We start from the raw sequence: 18,969 nt of genomic DNA on the forward strand, positions 1-18,969 counted from the left end.
TACGTGTGTGTGTGTGTGTGTGTGTGTGTGTGTGTGTATGTATGTCTGTCTGTAATCCACGTAACTCAATAATCATTCCCCCCACTGACTTCCAAATTTGACACACGCATTCCACACCATCACAGGGAGTGCAGTGCCCCGGCCTTGAGTCAGTCGGATAAACGGTTGTCCAGAAACGCAACAAAAGGCTCTGGTCAGGCCCTGCCAGTGGATCTAACAAGCCAAAGTCCCCACATCTGTAGAATTCTCTGCCTCAGCCAATTGATTGCTGGCAACCTCACACCTGCCTTTTGATTGCTTCCAGACAGTTTTCAGTCTTCAGACATTCCCAACACATTCTCCATATGTCCAGGCCCATATACTGATATCAGGGATCTCCATATATGGGCATAAAAGGGGATACGAACAGACACATATAGAGAGCTCCATGGCCACAAAAGGGACACGGATATAATGGGTATTTTATACAAGGGTGGGGTATGCATTCCCGATTTCCATTGTTGCCAACTTGCATCATTCCCAATTAGGCCGTTGCCCGACAGGCAACAGGTCTAGCTGTCAAAGACGGCTAATACAATCACAGGCTGGCCTCCTGAGATCCGATATTACTATTTTTCAGGGGCGCTTCCGACAATCTTAATTTAAGGCCTATATGCCCAGCTTTGTGTGTCTGCGTACAACATTTGAGATGATTTGAGGAGTGTAACGCCTGGAATTTTAACTCTGGCCTCCCACGTGAAAGTCCAACATCTTATTAACCACTAGACCAAAGGGATATCCCTCTGGAGTCTGGACTGGGGGAGATATTAGACTTTTGAGGCCATCAGGCAGAGGCTGAGAGGCTGACCCGATTCGGGTCACGGCAAGAAAGTCCAACATCTTCACCACTAGTTTTTTTGCACCATACATTTTACATTTGTGATGTATACTTGATTGAATAGGCTACTTTATTATGCAAATAGTACAGTGGTACAATTATACAATGGTGCTTAAAGGGATAACCCAGGCATCCCGTGTCGCGGGCGATAATTAAACAAGCAAAACTTTGGGTATTGTTGGCCTACATAATCTTAATCTAACTACCGGTAATCATTCTAGTAATTGTGTGTCCTTGAAGCTGTATCATTGTGAGTTGTGATTGGCTAAGCATCGCATAGTGGATGCGCCACATGAGCCAATATAAGTGGGAGAGAGATTTCATCAGACATTTGCGATGTTACCATGGGGATACCGGTATGCGCTCATGCAAAAACATGTTTAAATGGCTTAAGCATGACTTGCAACATTGATTTTAATTGCGTGATTTGAATTGCTTGCACACTTGGAAATATCCTACCATCATATGACATGCCTTTACAAAATATATTTTTTTCACATGTATTATTAGTTTTATACATTTTAGGAGTGAAAACGTGAATATGTTTAGATGCCTGTGACAGCCTCTCAGCTGGTCAATGCTGCTCCGCTGTTCTACAACAGAAAAACAGGTGAGGACAAAGCGTACGACAGCTCCCGACCAGACGTGAGTTTTGAACTTTGTCAAGTTCAATTTCGAGCTTTGGCGGAAATGGTAAATGCCGAAAATTTCGGTAATTTCGGCGTGCACCCATATTTTGGCGTACGCACGGTTGATAAATGAGGGCCTATATGTTTTGCCGTGTGCCTGTCCGTTACCAGCTGATCTCCGGCACCGTTGGCCCAATCCATGCCAAATTTTGCACACACACTCCCTAGATGCCAACATGAACCTCTGCCCCAAATTATCCTGAACAGCCTGTTATAGCACCACCAGGAGGCTGACTTTTGTAAAAACCATTTTTTGCTATTACTCCTCCAGGTTTTGTCCAAAAATCCCGCAAATCGTTGTGTGTTCAAGACGGATCTGTCCAATATTTCATATTCCATCCTAAATGGCTAACATTGGCTTTCAAAGTTTGCAGGTCTCGCCCGTTTAGAACAAAAAGCCTCAAATCATGAACGCAGCGTGCAATTTACTTGAAATCTTTCACGCACTTTCCTACTAGGCTGAGGAGTAGTATATCCCACACTTTTCACGTTGGCCTGTTATAGCAACACCGACAGGTGGCTCTTTGCAAAAAAACACATTTTTGAAACAAAATGCCTCAAATCATCCAATTGCCATTTAAGGCATAAGAACAAATGGCACCATTTTCACATTGGCCTATTATCGCGCCACAGGAGGCCACAACCTGTGCCCTGAGGGGCACAGCCAGGTCTAGTTTCTCCTTCTTTCTTCTTATCAATGACAGAGAAACCTCCTAACTCCACTGACAATGGATCTCCAAGTTTGATTATAACACACTCTTTTAGTATCGGTCTGTCTCTCGCTCACTCACTCACATGTACGCACTTTACGGTATGGTAGAGGGTCAGTCAGTCAGTCACGCCTCAAGAAACACTCCATACAGTATATGGCCAATACAGAATTAATTCCATATGTTGATCTGACCTCATATATGGAGCTGGCAAGTTCTGACATCACAATGTTAACTCGACCAGCTCAACAGAATGATTCATCTGTTAGATCTCCAACAAAGACACCAGGATGAAATCTTCAATACAGTAGTATTTTTCATTGTGCTTTTGGGTCAAAGTTGATCCCATGCCAAAGCGCCAGTTCCCGGGACCACATTGAGGCAGTCTCAGGACCGATTGAAGTGTACTCGGATACGGATCTCTGCCATCTGCAATGTGAAAACGTTGAATACGGTTGACGTGTACCCGGGTGCGGAAGAATCAAGGCCAATGTGAATCATGGCCAGCGGGGATCATGCAATTGTATTCAGGAACAGTCTGCATCAAATGGACTCGGTGTGAATCTGCCCATAGATACAAGAGACCAATGACTGCACAAAGAGACCAGAATCACATGCTGTGTTTAAACACTATATGTCTGTATTCTATTCACAACATTTATAGTGCAAGGAATCATGCCCTTCAAATGCCACTCCACAGCAAACAGTGTTGCTGCGTACGCACAGTAATACATCTCCACAGAGGGTTGTGTGTGTCAGCTTTTATCTACACAGTTAATTTTGTTACTCTTTTACAAACATAGGCACATAGAGTAGCAGACAATTTTTCCTTCATCTTCTGTACCAAATAATTATTTATGACAGCTCCATGACAGATACTGACAGTGATAGCTCATGTTCTATTAGAATCTGGACCAGGGTTGTTTGCTCTTAAGCCCTGGTACAGAGGGACCACTGGGACTGCTGGTTTGTACGGGCCTTCTCTCCTAACAGGTTAATAGTTTAAATGTCCGCAAAGTTCATTGAGTCAACTCCTCTAATTACAGGTACGACCAAACCCTTTGGTGTGGCTACTGCAACACTGATGTCGATGTAGCCCCTACATGGTTTCCTTTGAGGCGTCATCGGCGACTCCATTGACAGCGGTTTGGGTCAGTCGACGCAACCAGGCGTTTACATTCAAGGTCCAACTGGTGCTTGGTTAGTGTTACAAACCAGCAGTACCAGGTGTCATGAAGGCACCCAAACAAAACTCTTTCACACGCCACTCAGGTTCTGAGTATGGGACAGAATACGACATCAAATGCCATCAGTACCAAATGGACATTAGACACTTATCATTAAAAAGAAAAAAGAGAAAAGAAAATCTAGTTGTTCATTGTGAATTTACAGTACAAGTGTTATGTTAGGTTCAATGAATTAAAGAACCGGACGGCTTTCAGAGTTTGGCCTTGGTCTGGAAGAAGCTCATGACGGCCTGCATGCACTCGTCTGACAACCACCTCTCCACCAGACGCTCCACCTCGGCGTCGTTCACAGCATGGAGACGCTCCTTCTCCACGCCGCGAATCAACTGTTTGGACAGAGCCAGAGACTGATGGACGAGAGAGAGAGATATAGGAAGGTAAGAGGGAGAGAGGAACATACATTATTTTCAGCCGCACACTCAGTGTACAGTAGCCCAGTGTACAGTTGATTTCTAGTCATTTTTACTAGTAGACTAGTTGTTTAACTACCTATTATGTAAAAAAAAAAAATATATATATATATATATACAGTATATATATCTTTTTTGGAAATAAATATTTGTACATTTAAAAACTGTGCATTGGTGACTATAACTATAATCTACCTGATCTTGAGACCTACAAAATCGGGGAAAAAAGATAAACTTTCTTATCAACTAGTCAACTAGTACACCAACAAGGTCGACTAGTGGATTTACTAGTCGACTAGTAAACTAGCAACTAGTCGACTAGTAAACTAGTCAACCAGTTGCTTAATGCCCTAGTGTACAGGCAGGTGGGTAGGCGGTTACGTTGATGAAAAAAGATTATGCATGTAAGTGAGGACGCAAATTGTGATTGGGTGGGAGATGTGCCATTGGTTGAGAACATGGCATATGATAAGGGCGCCCCTCACTTCACACAAGTGGGATTTTTTAAATTATGTATACATTTGTATGTATTGTATATCTGATTTGTCAAATTAGGGGAAGTTCTCAATAAGCCTCTAGGGTCTACGGTACAGTTTTATTGTTAGTTATACTTTTATTGTTATAGTTATAGTGCTCAGTGTGAATTACTCTTTAGGCTGCCCAACAGTGCCACTTTAGGTCACCCAGTGGTATTGCAGTTCTGTTCATACCCCAAACAGACATACATGTACATAGGGACACACACGGTCATTGGAGCTGTGCACACGTGCATCATAGAAAGTGTTATCAGACAAATACAAAGGAAGTATACTGTGTGTGTGTGTGTGTGTGTGTGTGCATACATTGCGTGGCAGTTTGGCGTAGGCCCGCAGTCTGGTCCACACCTCCGCCTGGAAGGAACTCTCTGGAAACACCTCAGTGACCAGACCTTGTTCACAGGCCTGCACCGCCGTTAACTTCTTATTGAACAATAACATCTCACTGGCCTAAAGAGGTTGGGGGAGAGAGAGAGAGACAGACAATCTGATGAAAGTCCTGTATGACTGGCTGCACACAGGGCAGTAAATGTTTTGCCATAAGTATAAACCCTTTAGTTTGATATGACTGAACTCATAAAAAGCGGCCATATCTTCCCGGCACCCCAAGCTTCTATTTTGAAACACATCCCGGCTAGTACGGGGCCATTTGGAACCCACTCAAGGTCACTCAGGGAGCCAACTTGTGCAATAGTAGCACCCCGACTCTGTTTGACCAGAATGGAACAGGGCCTTCATTAGTACCATTAGTCCAGCGGTTCTCAACCTGTGGATTGATTACTATTTTCTCTTATTCTCTTCTTTGTGTATTAGGTAGGCTAACGCTTTAGTAAATACAAGTTTTAGAATGTTTTGGGGGGTAGAGCGGGTAGAGTGACCGATCGAGCGGCTGGATGGCAACTGTGAGGTTCCCAGTTCGATCCCTGCAGGCTCGCCCAGAGTTAGTGTGGAAGTGTCCTTGAGCAATACTCTGAACCCCTAATTGCTCCCGATGTGCAGGTTAGTGCCTTGCATGGTTTCCTCTGCCATCGGTGCATGAATGGGTGAATGTAATGCACATTCTATGTAAAGGATTTTGGATAAAGAGTGTGTGTGTGTTTATGTGTGCACGTGCACGTGCATATACAGAGTGTGTGTGTGTGTACCTTAGCGGTGCCCATCATCTTAGGGAAGGTGTAGGAAGAACAGCCTTCAGGACTCTGACCCAACTGACTGAACGGAGTGTGAAATGTAGCCTAGAGAGAGAGAGACAGACAGACGGAGCAAGAGAGAGAGAAGCAGATGTTACAACAGTAAGGAGTTATTAGGGGCAAAGTATTTTTCACCGATTATAATTAATTTTGATTTGGTTTAAATATTGGCGGTGGCACGTACTGTACACAACCATGTTACAAATAGTAGTCAGTAGTAATCAACCAGAATCATTTTGAAAGAGCGCCTTGTGTTTTCACTACTGTACTGTACTGGCCACTTTAGGTGTTGCAGCTTTCCGTGCTCTGACATACCGAATTACGGATACAGACACAGACATAGGGACACTGTAGCTCTGTAATGGAGCTATGCAAAAACTCACCATACAAACAAAAAAAAACTCTATGAACTTTAATATTTGTGTTTGGTCATGGCTAGTGTGGGATGCATGGGTGTTTGTGTAATTATTAGTCTTACATTAACATTATCCTCCGTGTGTGTGTGTGTGTGTGTGTGTGCTTGCACGTACCCCCTCAGTAGCGTAGACAATGTCAAACATTCCCAGTATAGTGACAGACACTCCTACAGCAGGTCCATTCACCACAGCTATCAACGGCTTAGGAAAGTCTATGTAGGCATTCACATACTCCCTGCGCACACACACAAACACACACACACACAGTCGGTTATTGTCAGTATCAGCCGAGCCCCATTACAATGCGCTAGCCTAGACCTCTGGGAGATGGATTGCTGAGGTGGAGCGCCACACCTGCCATCAGCTCCCAGTACTTACCACACGACTTGCCGCATTTCCAAGCCGTGCTACTCATACGCTGAGTTGAAGGTGCCCGGGCTCGAACACATGACCTTGTGGACACCAAAGTGCCAAATCTAAATGCCACTGGCTGTGTGCATCCCAAATAAAGCGGAGACCAAAACCTTATTTTGATCAATCTGTATGGTAGAGCAGTGGTTCTCAAACATTCCTGGGTCAAGGACCCCCAACATGCAGATCATTATGTATTTGGCAACCCCATCTGAAAGTATCGTGTGCCAGGGAAGCACAGAAGAGAAGCTTTGTGTTCCACATGCTACGTCCCACCGGGGAAACAGTGATGAGAAGCGACCTGCTCACTCCTCATGCATTGAAGGAAGATCTCAGTTCCAGGCTCTCCCCAGAGAGATCTCGTGGAAAGCACAGATTGTGTTATGCAGAAATGTCCCATTTCAAGTTTTCAAATGTATAAAAACTTTTGAAAATAGAAGATCTACAAGATCTACAATAGCAGATCTACAAGCTCAAAGTGTTGCAAGCAACACTTTGAGCTTGTAGATCTGCCATTTTCAAATGTCCGAAATGTATTAGGCTGGAGTGTTTTATTTATTTAAATAATAATCAAAATCTACAAAGTAACTAGTAAAAGTGTTCAAATAAATGTAGTGGAGTAAAAGTAATTTTTTTGCCTCTCAAGTAAAGTTAAAGTACCTCAAAACTTAAATTAATGTACTAGTTACTTAACTTTACACCACTGTTACAGATAGACCACTGAGCTGGTCTATCTCCTACTACTCCTACATACAGAGACATTTTACTGTGGTCAGGTAGGACACCTATTGGTTGACAAGAGTTACTGCATGATATACAACTCCAATGGAAACGATCAAATGGATCAATTTAGAACAGTGGTTTTCAACCCTTTTCATACCAATGCCCATTATCTATTCAGCATTTGAGCCACGGACCACCACTTGATGACATTTACCCTCTCAGACCCAAAACGTAGAATATTTTGTCATCGTTGGATACGATTTTTCACATTTCTATGCTGTATTGATGTGGTACCAAATACAACGACACTGAGCATTGGGGGGGTGCGTCAGCTAGGTCAGGAGGTAACAGGGGGTGCACGGCCAGAAACGTTTGGGGGCCGCTGTGCTACGGGATCAATCTTCACCTGAGCAGTTCCCCACCGTCTTTGGCCATCTGTTTCATTCCTCCTTCGGGGATCTTGGTGAAGTTGGTCAAGTCATTGCCACTGCAGTAGAAGTCTCCGGCACCTACAACAAAATCGGTTACATAATCGTGGGAGAAAAAATAAATAGGAATAAAAAGAAAGGAATTTAAATCACTCCAGTTGAGTAAGTGTCATGTAGGAGTTAGTGAGAGTGTGTGTGTGTGTGTGTACTGTACCGGTGAAGACTGTGATGACAGACTCGTCTTTCCCCGCCTGCTCCAGAGCTCTGATGATCTCATGGTACATCTGGGGATGAGGAGAGCAACATGATGAGTTCCATTAGATGTCATTGCTAGCGACCTTCATACATTATCAAGGATTTAAAACAAAACACACAATCGGAGACTTATTTCCATTGTGGACCTCATACACAAAATCCAACACAGACACGTGTAAATAATACAGAGAACAATTGCGGACCGAGTGTGCACACAGCCGCAACACACATTTGTTAGGTCAGTGATTTTATGAAAGGCATAAAAATGTTTTGCAATTTATAACCCTATGGTCAAATTTTGGCAATATACAATTACAAGTATATGTTCGGTGCATGACATCAGCACACAACTAAGTATGAATCAGGCATAACTTCCAACTCCAACCCCCAAACCGAACCTCTAAATGTCAAACCTAATCCTAACGAAACCCTGAATAGTTTCCTAATTGTAAACATGGAACTCTAAATATATATATATTTTTTACCATTTTTCCTGAGGGGTCCAGGATAATAGTCGATTCTGAAGTATATTAAAGGACCTATAACATAAAATTCAACTTTTTCAATTTCTTTTGTGTTTTTGGGGCTCCCATGTGTGTTTTCTATCCCCACAAATAACCAATTTTGAACAATCAGGCCTTCATGTCATATGGGTGTTTTAATGGAAATTGCTCTCAGAAACAGCTCGACTGATTTTGGCCTCATCGTGATGTCATCAATGTCACCCTACTTTGTATAATTCCTCCTTTTCTTCAGTCTTCAGTTGCAAATTTGCATTTCCACTTTGTTTACAATGTCCACCATTGTTGATTTTCCAAGCTGGCATGGAATGGAAACAAGCCTGGTTTTATCTAGCATGAGTATTATAATGACTCAAATATTAAATAATCTGCATATCAGCACCCTCTCCACCTCAGGACAGTGTGGTACTGCAGCTAAAACTGCTTTCAAAGTCCAGAAAGAAATGACAAGGCCTGGTTATATCAGAGTGGTGATTTAGGCTCAAACCATTAGAAATAACTTTGAGGGACATAGACAATATGATTATTAAATATTAAAAGCAGTTTTAAAATGCATGTTATTTGCACTTTAATACAGGTACACCAACCTCTCTCACCCAAACAGCACCCAGAAATAGCACGGAATTGTAATTCCGTACATGCATGCCTTTAGAAAATCCCCAAATCTGTACATATAACAAAACTACTGTTTTGACCGCAACGTCTTTCACTAGTATTGCATGTACCGGAATTGCCAATCCGTGCTAATTCACCGTGTTTGGGTGAGATCCGGTTTGACATTATTTACGATTCTGTGCTATTGGGTTACAACTCGGACAGGGCTGAGTCGGCTCTACCGAACTTCGCAACGTTACGTTCAGGTTTATTTGTCGTATAAATACAAATGTATAAATTAAATTTATATTGTATTTAAGACTCTCAGGGCTCCATTAAGCAATTCATATAATATGACATATAATATTACAGTTTTATGAGCTGGGGGCGTGTTGTATGTCATATTGCAATTTTGGGCATGTTAAGAAGGCGTGGATTGTGCAAAACAGCCTTGAATTAGTCATGGGTGTGTTTAAGGCGTGTTTGAGACGTACCCAATCAACATGTCCGTACTATTCTCGTTACCAGTCAGCTGATGTCACATACGGAATGCGCACTTTGGGGATCGTGGTATTACATTTCTTCAGGCTGGCACCATAGAAGACATGACATGACTTTGTCACATTTGGGTTAATTATTCCTATTGCACTGCATGCTGTCACCTTTATGCCTCAAAATAAATTTGTTTCTATTGAAAAATACCAGTAAAATAACGTTTATTATATTTGATTTCATTCAAGTCATGATGAAGGAATGAGTTGAATGCTGCTGCTTAATGCTGTGCCTGTGGCCCCGATGGTATATTGTCTTCGCTCGTAGCATTTTATTGAAGAAGACTTGAATCGGGTGTATGAAAGCAAACTTCCCAAGGATTATGGAGATGTTTTAATTTATTTTTAAGGTTGAGAAATGAAAGAATTATGGCCGTTTCTAATCTCAACATTTTACAAAAAAAAGACGCAAAAAGAGGCTGTTGCCATGTCTCATAGAAACAAGTAAATAGGTCTATAAAAATAAGCGCATATAACAGGGATCTGTAACCTATTTTAAATGTAGTGCCATGTTTGTATTTTCTAGATAGTGAGTCTGCCATATCCAGATTAATTTTAATGACACCACATTAAAAAAAAACATATTTTGATTGTCCACAAATATAAAGTTCTTCCTTCTTTTTAAATATGTTCTTGCACATTGTTATAATGATCATTATATATATCCCCCTGCAGTCAGAGTCCATAGTTTTAATGAGTGAATGTGATGCATTGTGAGCTGGTATAGATCTGCTATTTTCAAAAGTAATCTTGGAAAATTTTAATTTAATTTTTGGATTAGCCTTAGTTGGGCAAATGCATTCATCTGGGGATCCTTGACATGGGAATGTGCTGTGTGAGGATCACTGGTTTAAACAACATTAGGAGAAAAGCCCAAATAACCACTTTAGAAACAAGAAAAGCAACCACAATACCAATATTTACAAGCAACTTTACAGAAAAAGAAGCCGCTTATAATAAACAGACATAGTAACACTCCAGCAGCCTCCCAGAGCCGCTCAAGTGTAAAATCAAACAGTGCTTTTTGCGTTTATGAGGTGGTCAGACCCACGTCTAATCGTTATGCACCGAGTGTTTTTAGGTCAAGGGGCTTAATAATAGCAAATTGCGCAAAGCGAAAATAATTAACATAATTATGGTCACTCCCACAATGCTAAAATATTCAGGAACGCCGTATGCCATATGTGTGTGCGTTCAACACAGGCCGATATGCCTTTCATAATACGATTGTGCGCAGAGCGAGGGCAATTTATGTATTACCCCATTGTAAAACGGATCTTCAAAATGGCACCCTCAGTCTTAAATACAATATCCATTAGTGTGTACAAGACAAAAAAATCACAACAACTATAGTGCAAAAGAAAGAACACAAACAGAAGAAGGTGCAAGGTAAAGTGACAAAGTGCATTACAGTGCAAGGTCAGCTGTTCAGCAGCCTGACTGCCTGGGGGAAAAAAACTGTTATTGCTGTTAGACACGGCAATTTTGGACGGATTTGGGGGTTTTCTAGGCGTTTATGTACGGAATTATAATACCATGCTATTTCACTGTGTTTGGGTGAGACCGGGTAGATTACGCACACACCTCTGTGGTGATGGCATTTTTCTTGGCCGGACGGTTGAGTTTGATGGTGGTGATGTCATCCTCGGTGGTGACCAATAGCGTCTCGTACGCTGCTGCGCTCCCAGCAGGCTGTGCGGCCACCTTGACGGCGCCTCCCTCTGCCGCCAGTAGGGAGCCAATGAGGTCACAGTACTGCTGCCTGGCTTCTTCCTGATAGGCCAAAAGGAGAGATGAAATAGCAGATGCCATTGTTCAGAATAATTTGTCATTTTTCCCATGTACTTACATACATAAAAAGTATGTATGTATGTATGTATGTATGTATGTATGTATGTATGTATGTATGTATGTAGACGTGCAATTCATATGAAAGGTTACCAACACAACACATAGCCTACGGATGAAGTGCCATGGTGCAATCTTTTAAAATTGCACCATGGCACTTTATCCATAGCCTGTGTGTGGTTTTTCATTTAATAATCAATAAGAAAAAAGGTTAATTACATAATTCATTAGTAGATACTATATACATTTAAGAAACCACAGTTAAAATTCCACATTAGTGGCTTATATACTCGAGAGAGTATATAATTAGAGTCATAATAGAGTCATATTATTGTTCATTGTTGTTTGCAAAAGTATTCCATCGCTTTCACTTTAGCAAACCTCATTTCAATTAAGTAAGGTAACCTTCAGAAGCACCCCAATTAGTTGGCTGGTCAATACTGGTACAATCAGAAGGAAGAATCAAAGTTTTGAATAGAGTGACCTTCAAGTTAACGAAAAACCTGAGGCAAAGACTCAATCATTATGACCAGCAACATTCCAGTCTCTGGGCTCTTATGCCTCCACACCCACCCTTTTTCTTTTTTTTACGGGGTGCTGCGATTAAATTTAGCTGTGCTGCTCACCCCTAAAAAAATCTAAAATTGACCCCTGGCGGGTGCTTTTAATACAGCACCCGGGGAGAAGTTAAAAAGAAGGTAAAAAAAAAAAGATCTGAATCTGTCTTGCGAGAGTCTTGCACAAGGACACTACAGCACTAGGTTCCGTACATGCATGCCTTTAGAAAATCCCCAAATCTGTACATATAACAAAACTACTGTTTTGACCGCAACGTCTTTCACTAGTATTGCATGTACCGGAATTGCCAATCCGTGCTAATTCACCGTGTTTGGGTGAGATCCGGTTTGACATTATTTACGATTCTGTGCTATTGGGTTACAACTCGGACAGGGCTGAGTCGGCTCTACCGAACTTCGCAACATTACGTTCAGGTTTATTTGTCGTATAAATACAAATGTATAAATGAAATTTATATTGTATTTAAGACTCTAGTCTTAAATAGGCGTTTATGTACGGAATTATAATACCATGCTATTTCACTGAATCTGAAGATCTGAATCTGTCTTGCGAGATTTTAAGAGTCTTGCGCAAGGACACTACAGCACTAGGTGGGCTGTGGCGTTGTTTTTGCCTACCAGTATATAATAATGACATGCCCAAAATAGGTGGAGGCAGGTTGAAAGTAGTTCAGACCTGCCAACCTTGGGATACAAGCTCATAGCGCGCCACCGAGTGGCACGCTACGAGCTTGTAGGTCTGCTATTTTTGAAAAATCGAAAAACGACTGACATAGAGACATGGCTTTTTCGGAAAACTGTCAGGATGTAGAAGACATTTTTAGAAGCTGATCTCAGGTCAGAATGGGTTATTAAATGACACATTTCCTACCTGTGATATGGAGCCCAGGGATTTCCATGCGTCCCATTTAACCTTGTTGATGAAGTCCAACATCCCTGGTTTCTTAGTGTTGCAGGGTCCTACCGTAGCCTGGTGGAGTACACACACACACGGTAGATGGATAACCCGTTCAACACATACAGACACGCTCGCTCTCTCACTGTCTAGAACCAACGCTCGTTCCAACTTCCACCTGACCCTAACCCTCGACTTGCTCACAAATGCTTTCTCTCTTTCTCTACCGTAGTCTGAAAACCCACCTCTTCAGTCTCCATCTTAGCCCGTAGCACTTTCCCTAGCCTCGACGACCTTACAGGCGTACGCAAAGGCTCAACGTATGTAACTTAGATAGCATTTTATGTAGACATGGCACTCTGTAGTGTATACGCATTCCACTGTTAGGTTCTTAGCTTACGTATGATTCTTTTTTTTTTTTTTTTTTAGATATTTAGAGATGGGGGGATGACATGCAGTAAAGGCCGTGTCGGGCTCGGGAGTCGAACCCGCGGCACACTGCGACTGGATTACCAGTCCGGTGCCCAGACCGTTACGCCACGGCCTGGGCCACGTATGATTCTTGATGACTATTTTTAATGTTTTTTCTGTATTACAATGTATTATTATCATTTTATGTTTGGTTGCGCTTGGGTGAGCGCTGCGACAGTGTTGTGAGCTTGTAGATCGGCCATTTTCAGCATGCAACCAAGTGTAGAATCAGGCATTACGACGCCATCAAGGCCTGACAAAGGCCTAAAACTAAAACATGCCAGTTAATTCAAACATGACTAGAGATAAATTGCATTTCATTCAAAAGACTACGACTGAAACAAAAATCTAACTTTGCTGTCAAAATCAACAGACATTGCCTCCCCAGGCTATTTTCTAGCTGACCAGGTACCTGTTTGAAGAGGCCGTAAATCTGAAGCTTAGCCTCATTTCCAGGGTCTTCCTTCAGGGTGCCCATTTGGCTCTTGGCATGGTTGAACTCCTCCACCGTGGCTACAGCAACACAACACAGAGGTATATAAGGACAATTTGTTGTGTTCAGGAAGTTTGGGTGACAAAGAGTTGTAGTCAAATAAATGAAAGGAACAAATGCAGACTGTTATCAAAACTGAGCTTTACTGTAAAACCGCCTACAAACCCATCATAGGAGAGGCACTGGTGTGGAACTTCAGACACGGAATGAGTGATGGTTTGAGTGATCTGAGGGGTGAGAATAGACAGGTTTTTACACGTTATTTGTCCCATTTTACAGTGAGGGTTTTTGTTCTAGTATTGCGTTGTGTGTAATTTATTTTGTATCCTCTGTACATATATGCATCTACATGCTGATTTGTGTGTGTGTGTGTGTGTGTGTGTGTGTGTGTGTGTATCTGAAAGTCAGTACAGTGGCCGTATTGTTGATTTTTGTACAATGTGTTACTTTTTGCTGCTCCAGTCTCCCAAGTTATACCCTAGCCAAGGCCTAGGGAGAGCCCCACATTCATCAATTAAAAGAGTGGTTGAAAGATAACCAGACATGAAATCACATATATAAAAATAAATATATAGCAAAGCAACCAACATGACACTACCACTACATCATTCTAGTTGCCTGCTGTTATTACAATAACACTTCTATTACTACACACATACTGATACATAACCCTTTATAATAATATTGTTATAATAATATTTTTGAGGGGCGCCAGCGGCCAGCCCCTCCTATAAACAGCTATAGTGTAGATTTTCGACAGATAATAGATAGATAGTAGATAATCGACAATGAATGGAGAATTTACATCATGTGTCTGAGCAAATCGTCAGGGTGCCGGTGGCCACTAGAGACCTGCGGATGGAGTTTTTTGTCCCCCGCAAGTTCCGCAACCGCAAATCCATTATCCACCCATTAACCAACCGCATCATCATATCTATATTAACCGCGGTTACCTGCGGCTAAATCCGCCATCCGCAGGTTTCTAGTGGCCACCCTTGGCCAATAAGGGACCACCATTCTTGATGATGATGTGCAATGATTAGAGCGCCCCTCACATCACACGGGTGTGATTTTTTTATTGAGATGGTATGCATGGTATGTAGTAATGTTCAGCAACTATAAAGACAATAAATATTTGCATTGAAAGAAATGAGACTCGTGTGAGAATAGTGAACTCAATTCTCGTGGAGGAAAATCGAGATTAACATTTGAGCGAGAATCGTGTAGACAACCATAGCCGCTTTTCTCGGTTACCTTTTCTGTATTTTGGACAGCGGCAGGGACGGATTAACCCCCACAAGTGCCCTGGGCCGATAAATGTTTTGGGGCTCCCCTAGCGCATGTGCACGCAGAATATTTGAGTTTGTTTGCGTTATAACATTTTTGACCTAAATTTAACTAAATCAATGGCCAATGAAGGTCCCCAGGAGCTTTTTTCAGGGCCTCAAACCCATTACATTTACCCAGAAGGGCCCCTGAGAGCCAAGGGCCCCTTGGCCACGACCCAATGGCTAATTTGTCCATGGACAGCGGTACCTATAACTGCTCCCCTCTTGGCGCTCACCATCACCATGATAGAAGCTGATCACCACCGCAGTAAAAAAATACATTTGTAACACAAATCTTTGGACATGAAAACGTTTGAGAACAACTGGTCTGACACTGTAATATAACGTTTAATTGAGTTTGTGTCACCATTCATTTCTGAGTAGATTTATAATGTTATTCATAATAATTCATCTCGATCATCGTCACTCTCAGACTGTAGATCCCTCCCATAAAGGAATCCAGAGCAAAGTTCACACACTAACACGACCTATAACCTATATACTCCGCCGTAGGACGGTCTCGCTTGCAATAAAGATGAAAAGAACACAATAAGATTGTGCTTAAGCTTGTAGAACTGATTTTCGGCGAGCGACACAGTCTTACGAGAGAGCATAAGCATCAAGTAGGTTATCCACGGAGTTATGGAGCTTCGTGTAGATTCCTTCGTGTATATTACTGCTGTTTAGCTTAGATAGCATGGATGGCTATCTTAAACTTTAATAACACAATAAACAGAACTGAGTCGTTCTCGAAGTGATCAGATTAGTTCTAGAGTCTAGACGGTTACAGAGCTGCTCGTTATGTTAACCTGATAACTAACGTCCATTATTGCCTACATTATAGTTAGGGAGTTCTTTCTAAAATTTGACCTACAGATAACAAGCAGCTCAATGTTTGTTTCTTTATTTTCTCACCTTGCAAACCTGACAGCTCTCCACGCCGCAGACCAGTTGGAAACAACGGCAGCCATTTAAACGTGAAACGGTTCAAAGTACAACAACACTACAAATAAACCAAGTTAGTTAATGAAGAGTTAACTACTATAGTGTGACCAGACACACAGGGTCACTGCTACTCCATGATGAACGTAACACAAGCAGTCAGCAGTGTTGCCAGATTTGAGAGAAACAAGCAACCAGGTCTATGAAAACGAGCCCAAAAGAAGCAAGCACTTCGCCCATAGGGCAGGCTATAGTCCCATACTGTACACTAGATCTGGTCCATAGCCGAATTTCCCTTAGAGCTATGGACCACTACACAGTGACTACAGTGTAGTAGTTTTAGCAACAACAATCTTGTATGGGGGTCGCTGCCTCGCTGGCATGAAATGTTTTCAGATGGGGGTCCGCAGATAAATATATAAAATTAATTTGGGGGTCCTATTTACTTGAAAATGTCACCATGGTTTGAACAACATTAGGAAACAAGCCCCCCCCCCCCCCCCCCCCCCCCCCCCCAAACGCAATCTGCGTTCTACCAATATTATCTACAAGCAACTTTACAGAAAAACAAGCCCAATGACGCTCATAACAAGCGGACATGGCAACACTGGAACATACCAGTGTCCAGTGAACACCGATAAGGCAGCACGGAAAGTCTTCCGGACGGTGGCCAAGCTCTTCAGAATAAAATCAACCTAAACAAAAAAACATTAATTTGCACATTAAAACAACACATTAAGTATTTAAACGAAAATATACAACACAAATTATGTTTCTGTTTATTGTTAACACTTATAAAAGTACACTATCTAAACCAGAGCGGTGCCGGTTGGGTACTGGCACGGTGGCACCTACCATTGGAACAATGCAAGTTCTATTCTCGTGTAGCCAGTGTGTGGGTTTATAGTTAATCTCACCTATATTTAACAACAAAAGTACAATACAAATCTACTTAAGGTGAGACATGGTAGGTGAATAGGGAAAAAAAGTTAAATAATAGCTATCACAATGAAACTTCTCCAGTTGATTACTAGGCCTACAAGTTTTCTGAAATGATATGTTTAAATATGCAAATTAGGCATTATATGCTCTAATTTGCATACATTTCGGGACGATAAATCTGAAGATCGGATAAAGCCAGGTTCAAAATTATCATTTCATTTTGTTGACACATTAGAGACAAAGAAAATTACAGATGGGATTTTAGATATCTCTAATTATCACTCCACAAATCAGAAAATAGTGTCAACAGGCATAAAAAACCAAATTTTCGGCATGTTTTAAGGTAGGCTATAAAATGTGATGTAAATCAGGCTGTGAATGATATAACAACAAATCCCTCTGTAAATTGCTGCAGAATATAGTTATATAGGGATTCTTTGTCCCAGGCATGAGGAAAACTCATTTTGAGAAAACGGCATTTAAAGATTTGTATTGTAAAATTCCAAAACGTTTTATTTGAAGCAACTATTTTGAGACAAAATATCTCATCCAAACCTTGGCAACAACATATAATGGCATATATCATTGGAAACAGAGCCGAAGAGTTTGATCAATCCTCAAGGTTCGGAATTCCCAGAAAATATGTAAATATGTAAAAAATATGTAATATGTAAATGTAAAATGTCCACGAAAATCTTCATGGGGGCCTAAAGGGGCCCTGGGAGTCTTCATGGGGGCTGTGGCCCCGTGGCCCCCACAGACTACGTCGTTGATTGGAAAGGTCTGGACCTCGAGCTGACTGTGGTCTGATCCAAATATGGTCACTTCCTTTGTACCAACAACCAATCATGAAAATAGAGATGGTGGATTTTCACCCAGAAAAACGAGCTGTCATTGGCTAAAATAAACTATCCAAATAAACATCTAAATCTGTATTTTTAATGTTTATTTTGCTTTAGTTTGAAAGAAAACATGTTTAGGAAGCAAAATAGCAAAAGAAAAAAAAAGAAAAATCATGATTTCACCTGCCATGTCTCGCCTTAATATCAGTCTGAAAACTTTGTTTGTGGACTCAGACCACTAATAGACCATATACTGTATGCACACGGCGGCTATCTTGCCATTAATAGCAGGGGGCAAGTGGCAAAGTAGCCACTTGGACAAAGTTTGCATTTGACAGCCCATCCAAACAGAAAAGTCCTAACTGATTGTATTAAACAACGTCAAACTCACCAACATTGCAGCTGTGCCTTGAAATATCCTCTATCTGCAGTGCAAAGTGTCCGTTTCATAAAAATCCACCATAAAGCACGAGGTCAGTCTGCTGCCCCCCCCCCCCAGGTTGGCAGAGGAGGTGTAGTGCCCAAGATTACATTAGATAATTGACACTGGGTGAAAGAATGGGTTGCAAAATCGTGGGATAAAAAAAAGGAAAGAAAATCAGTAAAGTGTCAGTAAAGCAACATCCTTTTGCCTCCTTAAAAAGATATTCACACCCGTTTGAAATGAGGGGCGCTCTCATCATCGTACATCATCCATTCATTGTCAATGGGAATTTAATATTTGTGTAGGACAAAAATAGCTGTTTTGCTCGTCTACATATGAGGTAAATTCTCCAGTCATTGTCAATGGGAACTGAATCTTTGTGTAGGACAAAAATACCGTATTGCTCAGACACATGACATAAATTCTCCATTCATTGTCAATGGCATTTAATGTTTGGGTTAGGACAAAAATCTACACTATAGCTGAATATAGCCCCTCAACTAGAGGGAGGACTGCCCCGCCCCTAGCGAGACACAATCTCCCACTTAAGTTTCACGTCCTTTTCGTAATTCATGCTCAGTCTTTTCATGCTCAGTCAAGAGGTGTTCACGTCTTCAGCAGTGGCGGGCCGTGCCAAAATGAACCCCC

At 41.7% G+C, this 18,969-nt stretch overlaps 1 protein-coding gene across 1 annotated transcript; it reads right to left on the reverse strand.

Moving 5' to 3' along the window:
• Positions 1–2,886: 2,886 nt before the first annotated feature.
• Positions 2,887–16,263, reverse strand: eci2 (enoyl-CoA delta isomerase 2). Its single transcript, XM_083778163.1, has 11 exons — positions 16,087–16,263; positions 14,009–14,070; positions 13,763–13,863; positions 12,856–12,954; positions 11,143–11,331; positions 7,852–7,921; positions 7,616–7,718; positions 6,190–6,310; positions 5,615–5,704; positions 4,776–4,919; positions 2,887–3,870 (listed from the first exon to the last, which is right to left on the reverse strand). Exons 1-11 carry the CDS (start codon positions 16,140–16,142, stop codon positions 3,715–3,717), a joined length of 1,191 nt encoding a protein of 396 aa, XP_083634289.1. The 5' UTR covers positions 16,143–16,263; the 3' UTR covers positions 2,887–3,714.
• Positions 16,264–18,969: the final 2,706 nt, after the last annotated feature.

Source organism: Protomyctophum parallelum (genome assembly GCF_964188405.1).
Source record: "Protomyctophum parallelum genome assembly, chromosome: 12".
NCBI classification, from domain to species: Eukaryota; Metazoa; Chordata; class Actinopteri; order Myctophiformes; family Myctophidae; genus Protomyctophum; species Protomyctophum parallelum.

Bases quoted from the DNA above. Each gene is read 5' to 3' on its own strand.
- eci2 (XM_083778163.1), bottom strand. From the start codon at position 16,142: ATGGCTGCCGTTGTTTCCAACTGGTCTGCGGCGTGGAGAGCTGTCAGG. The intron at 7,719-7,851 runs GTACAGTACACA...ATTTTGTTGTAG, and splicing joins TGTCATCACAGTCTTCACCG to GTGCCGGAGACTTCTACTGC. The intron at 6,311-7,615 runs GTGAAGATTGAT...GTGTGTGCGCAG, and splicing joins GACGGTGGGGAACTGCTCAG to GGAGTATGTGAATGCCTACA.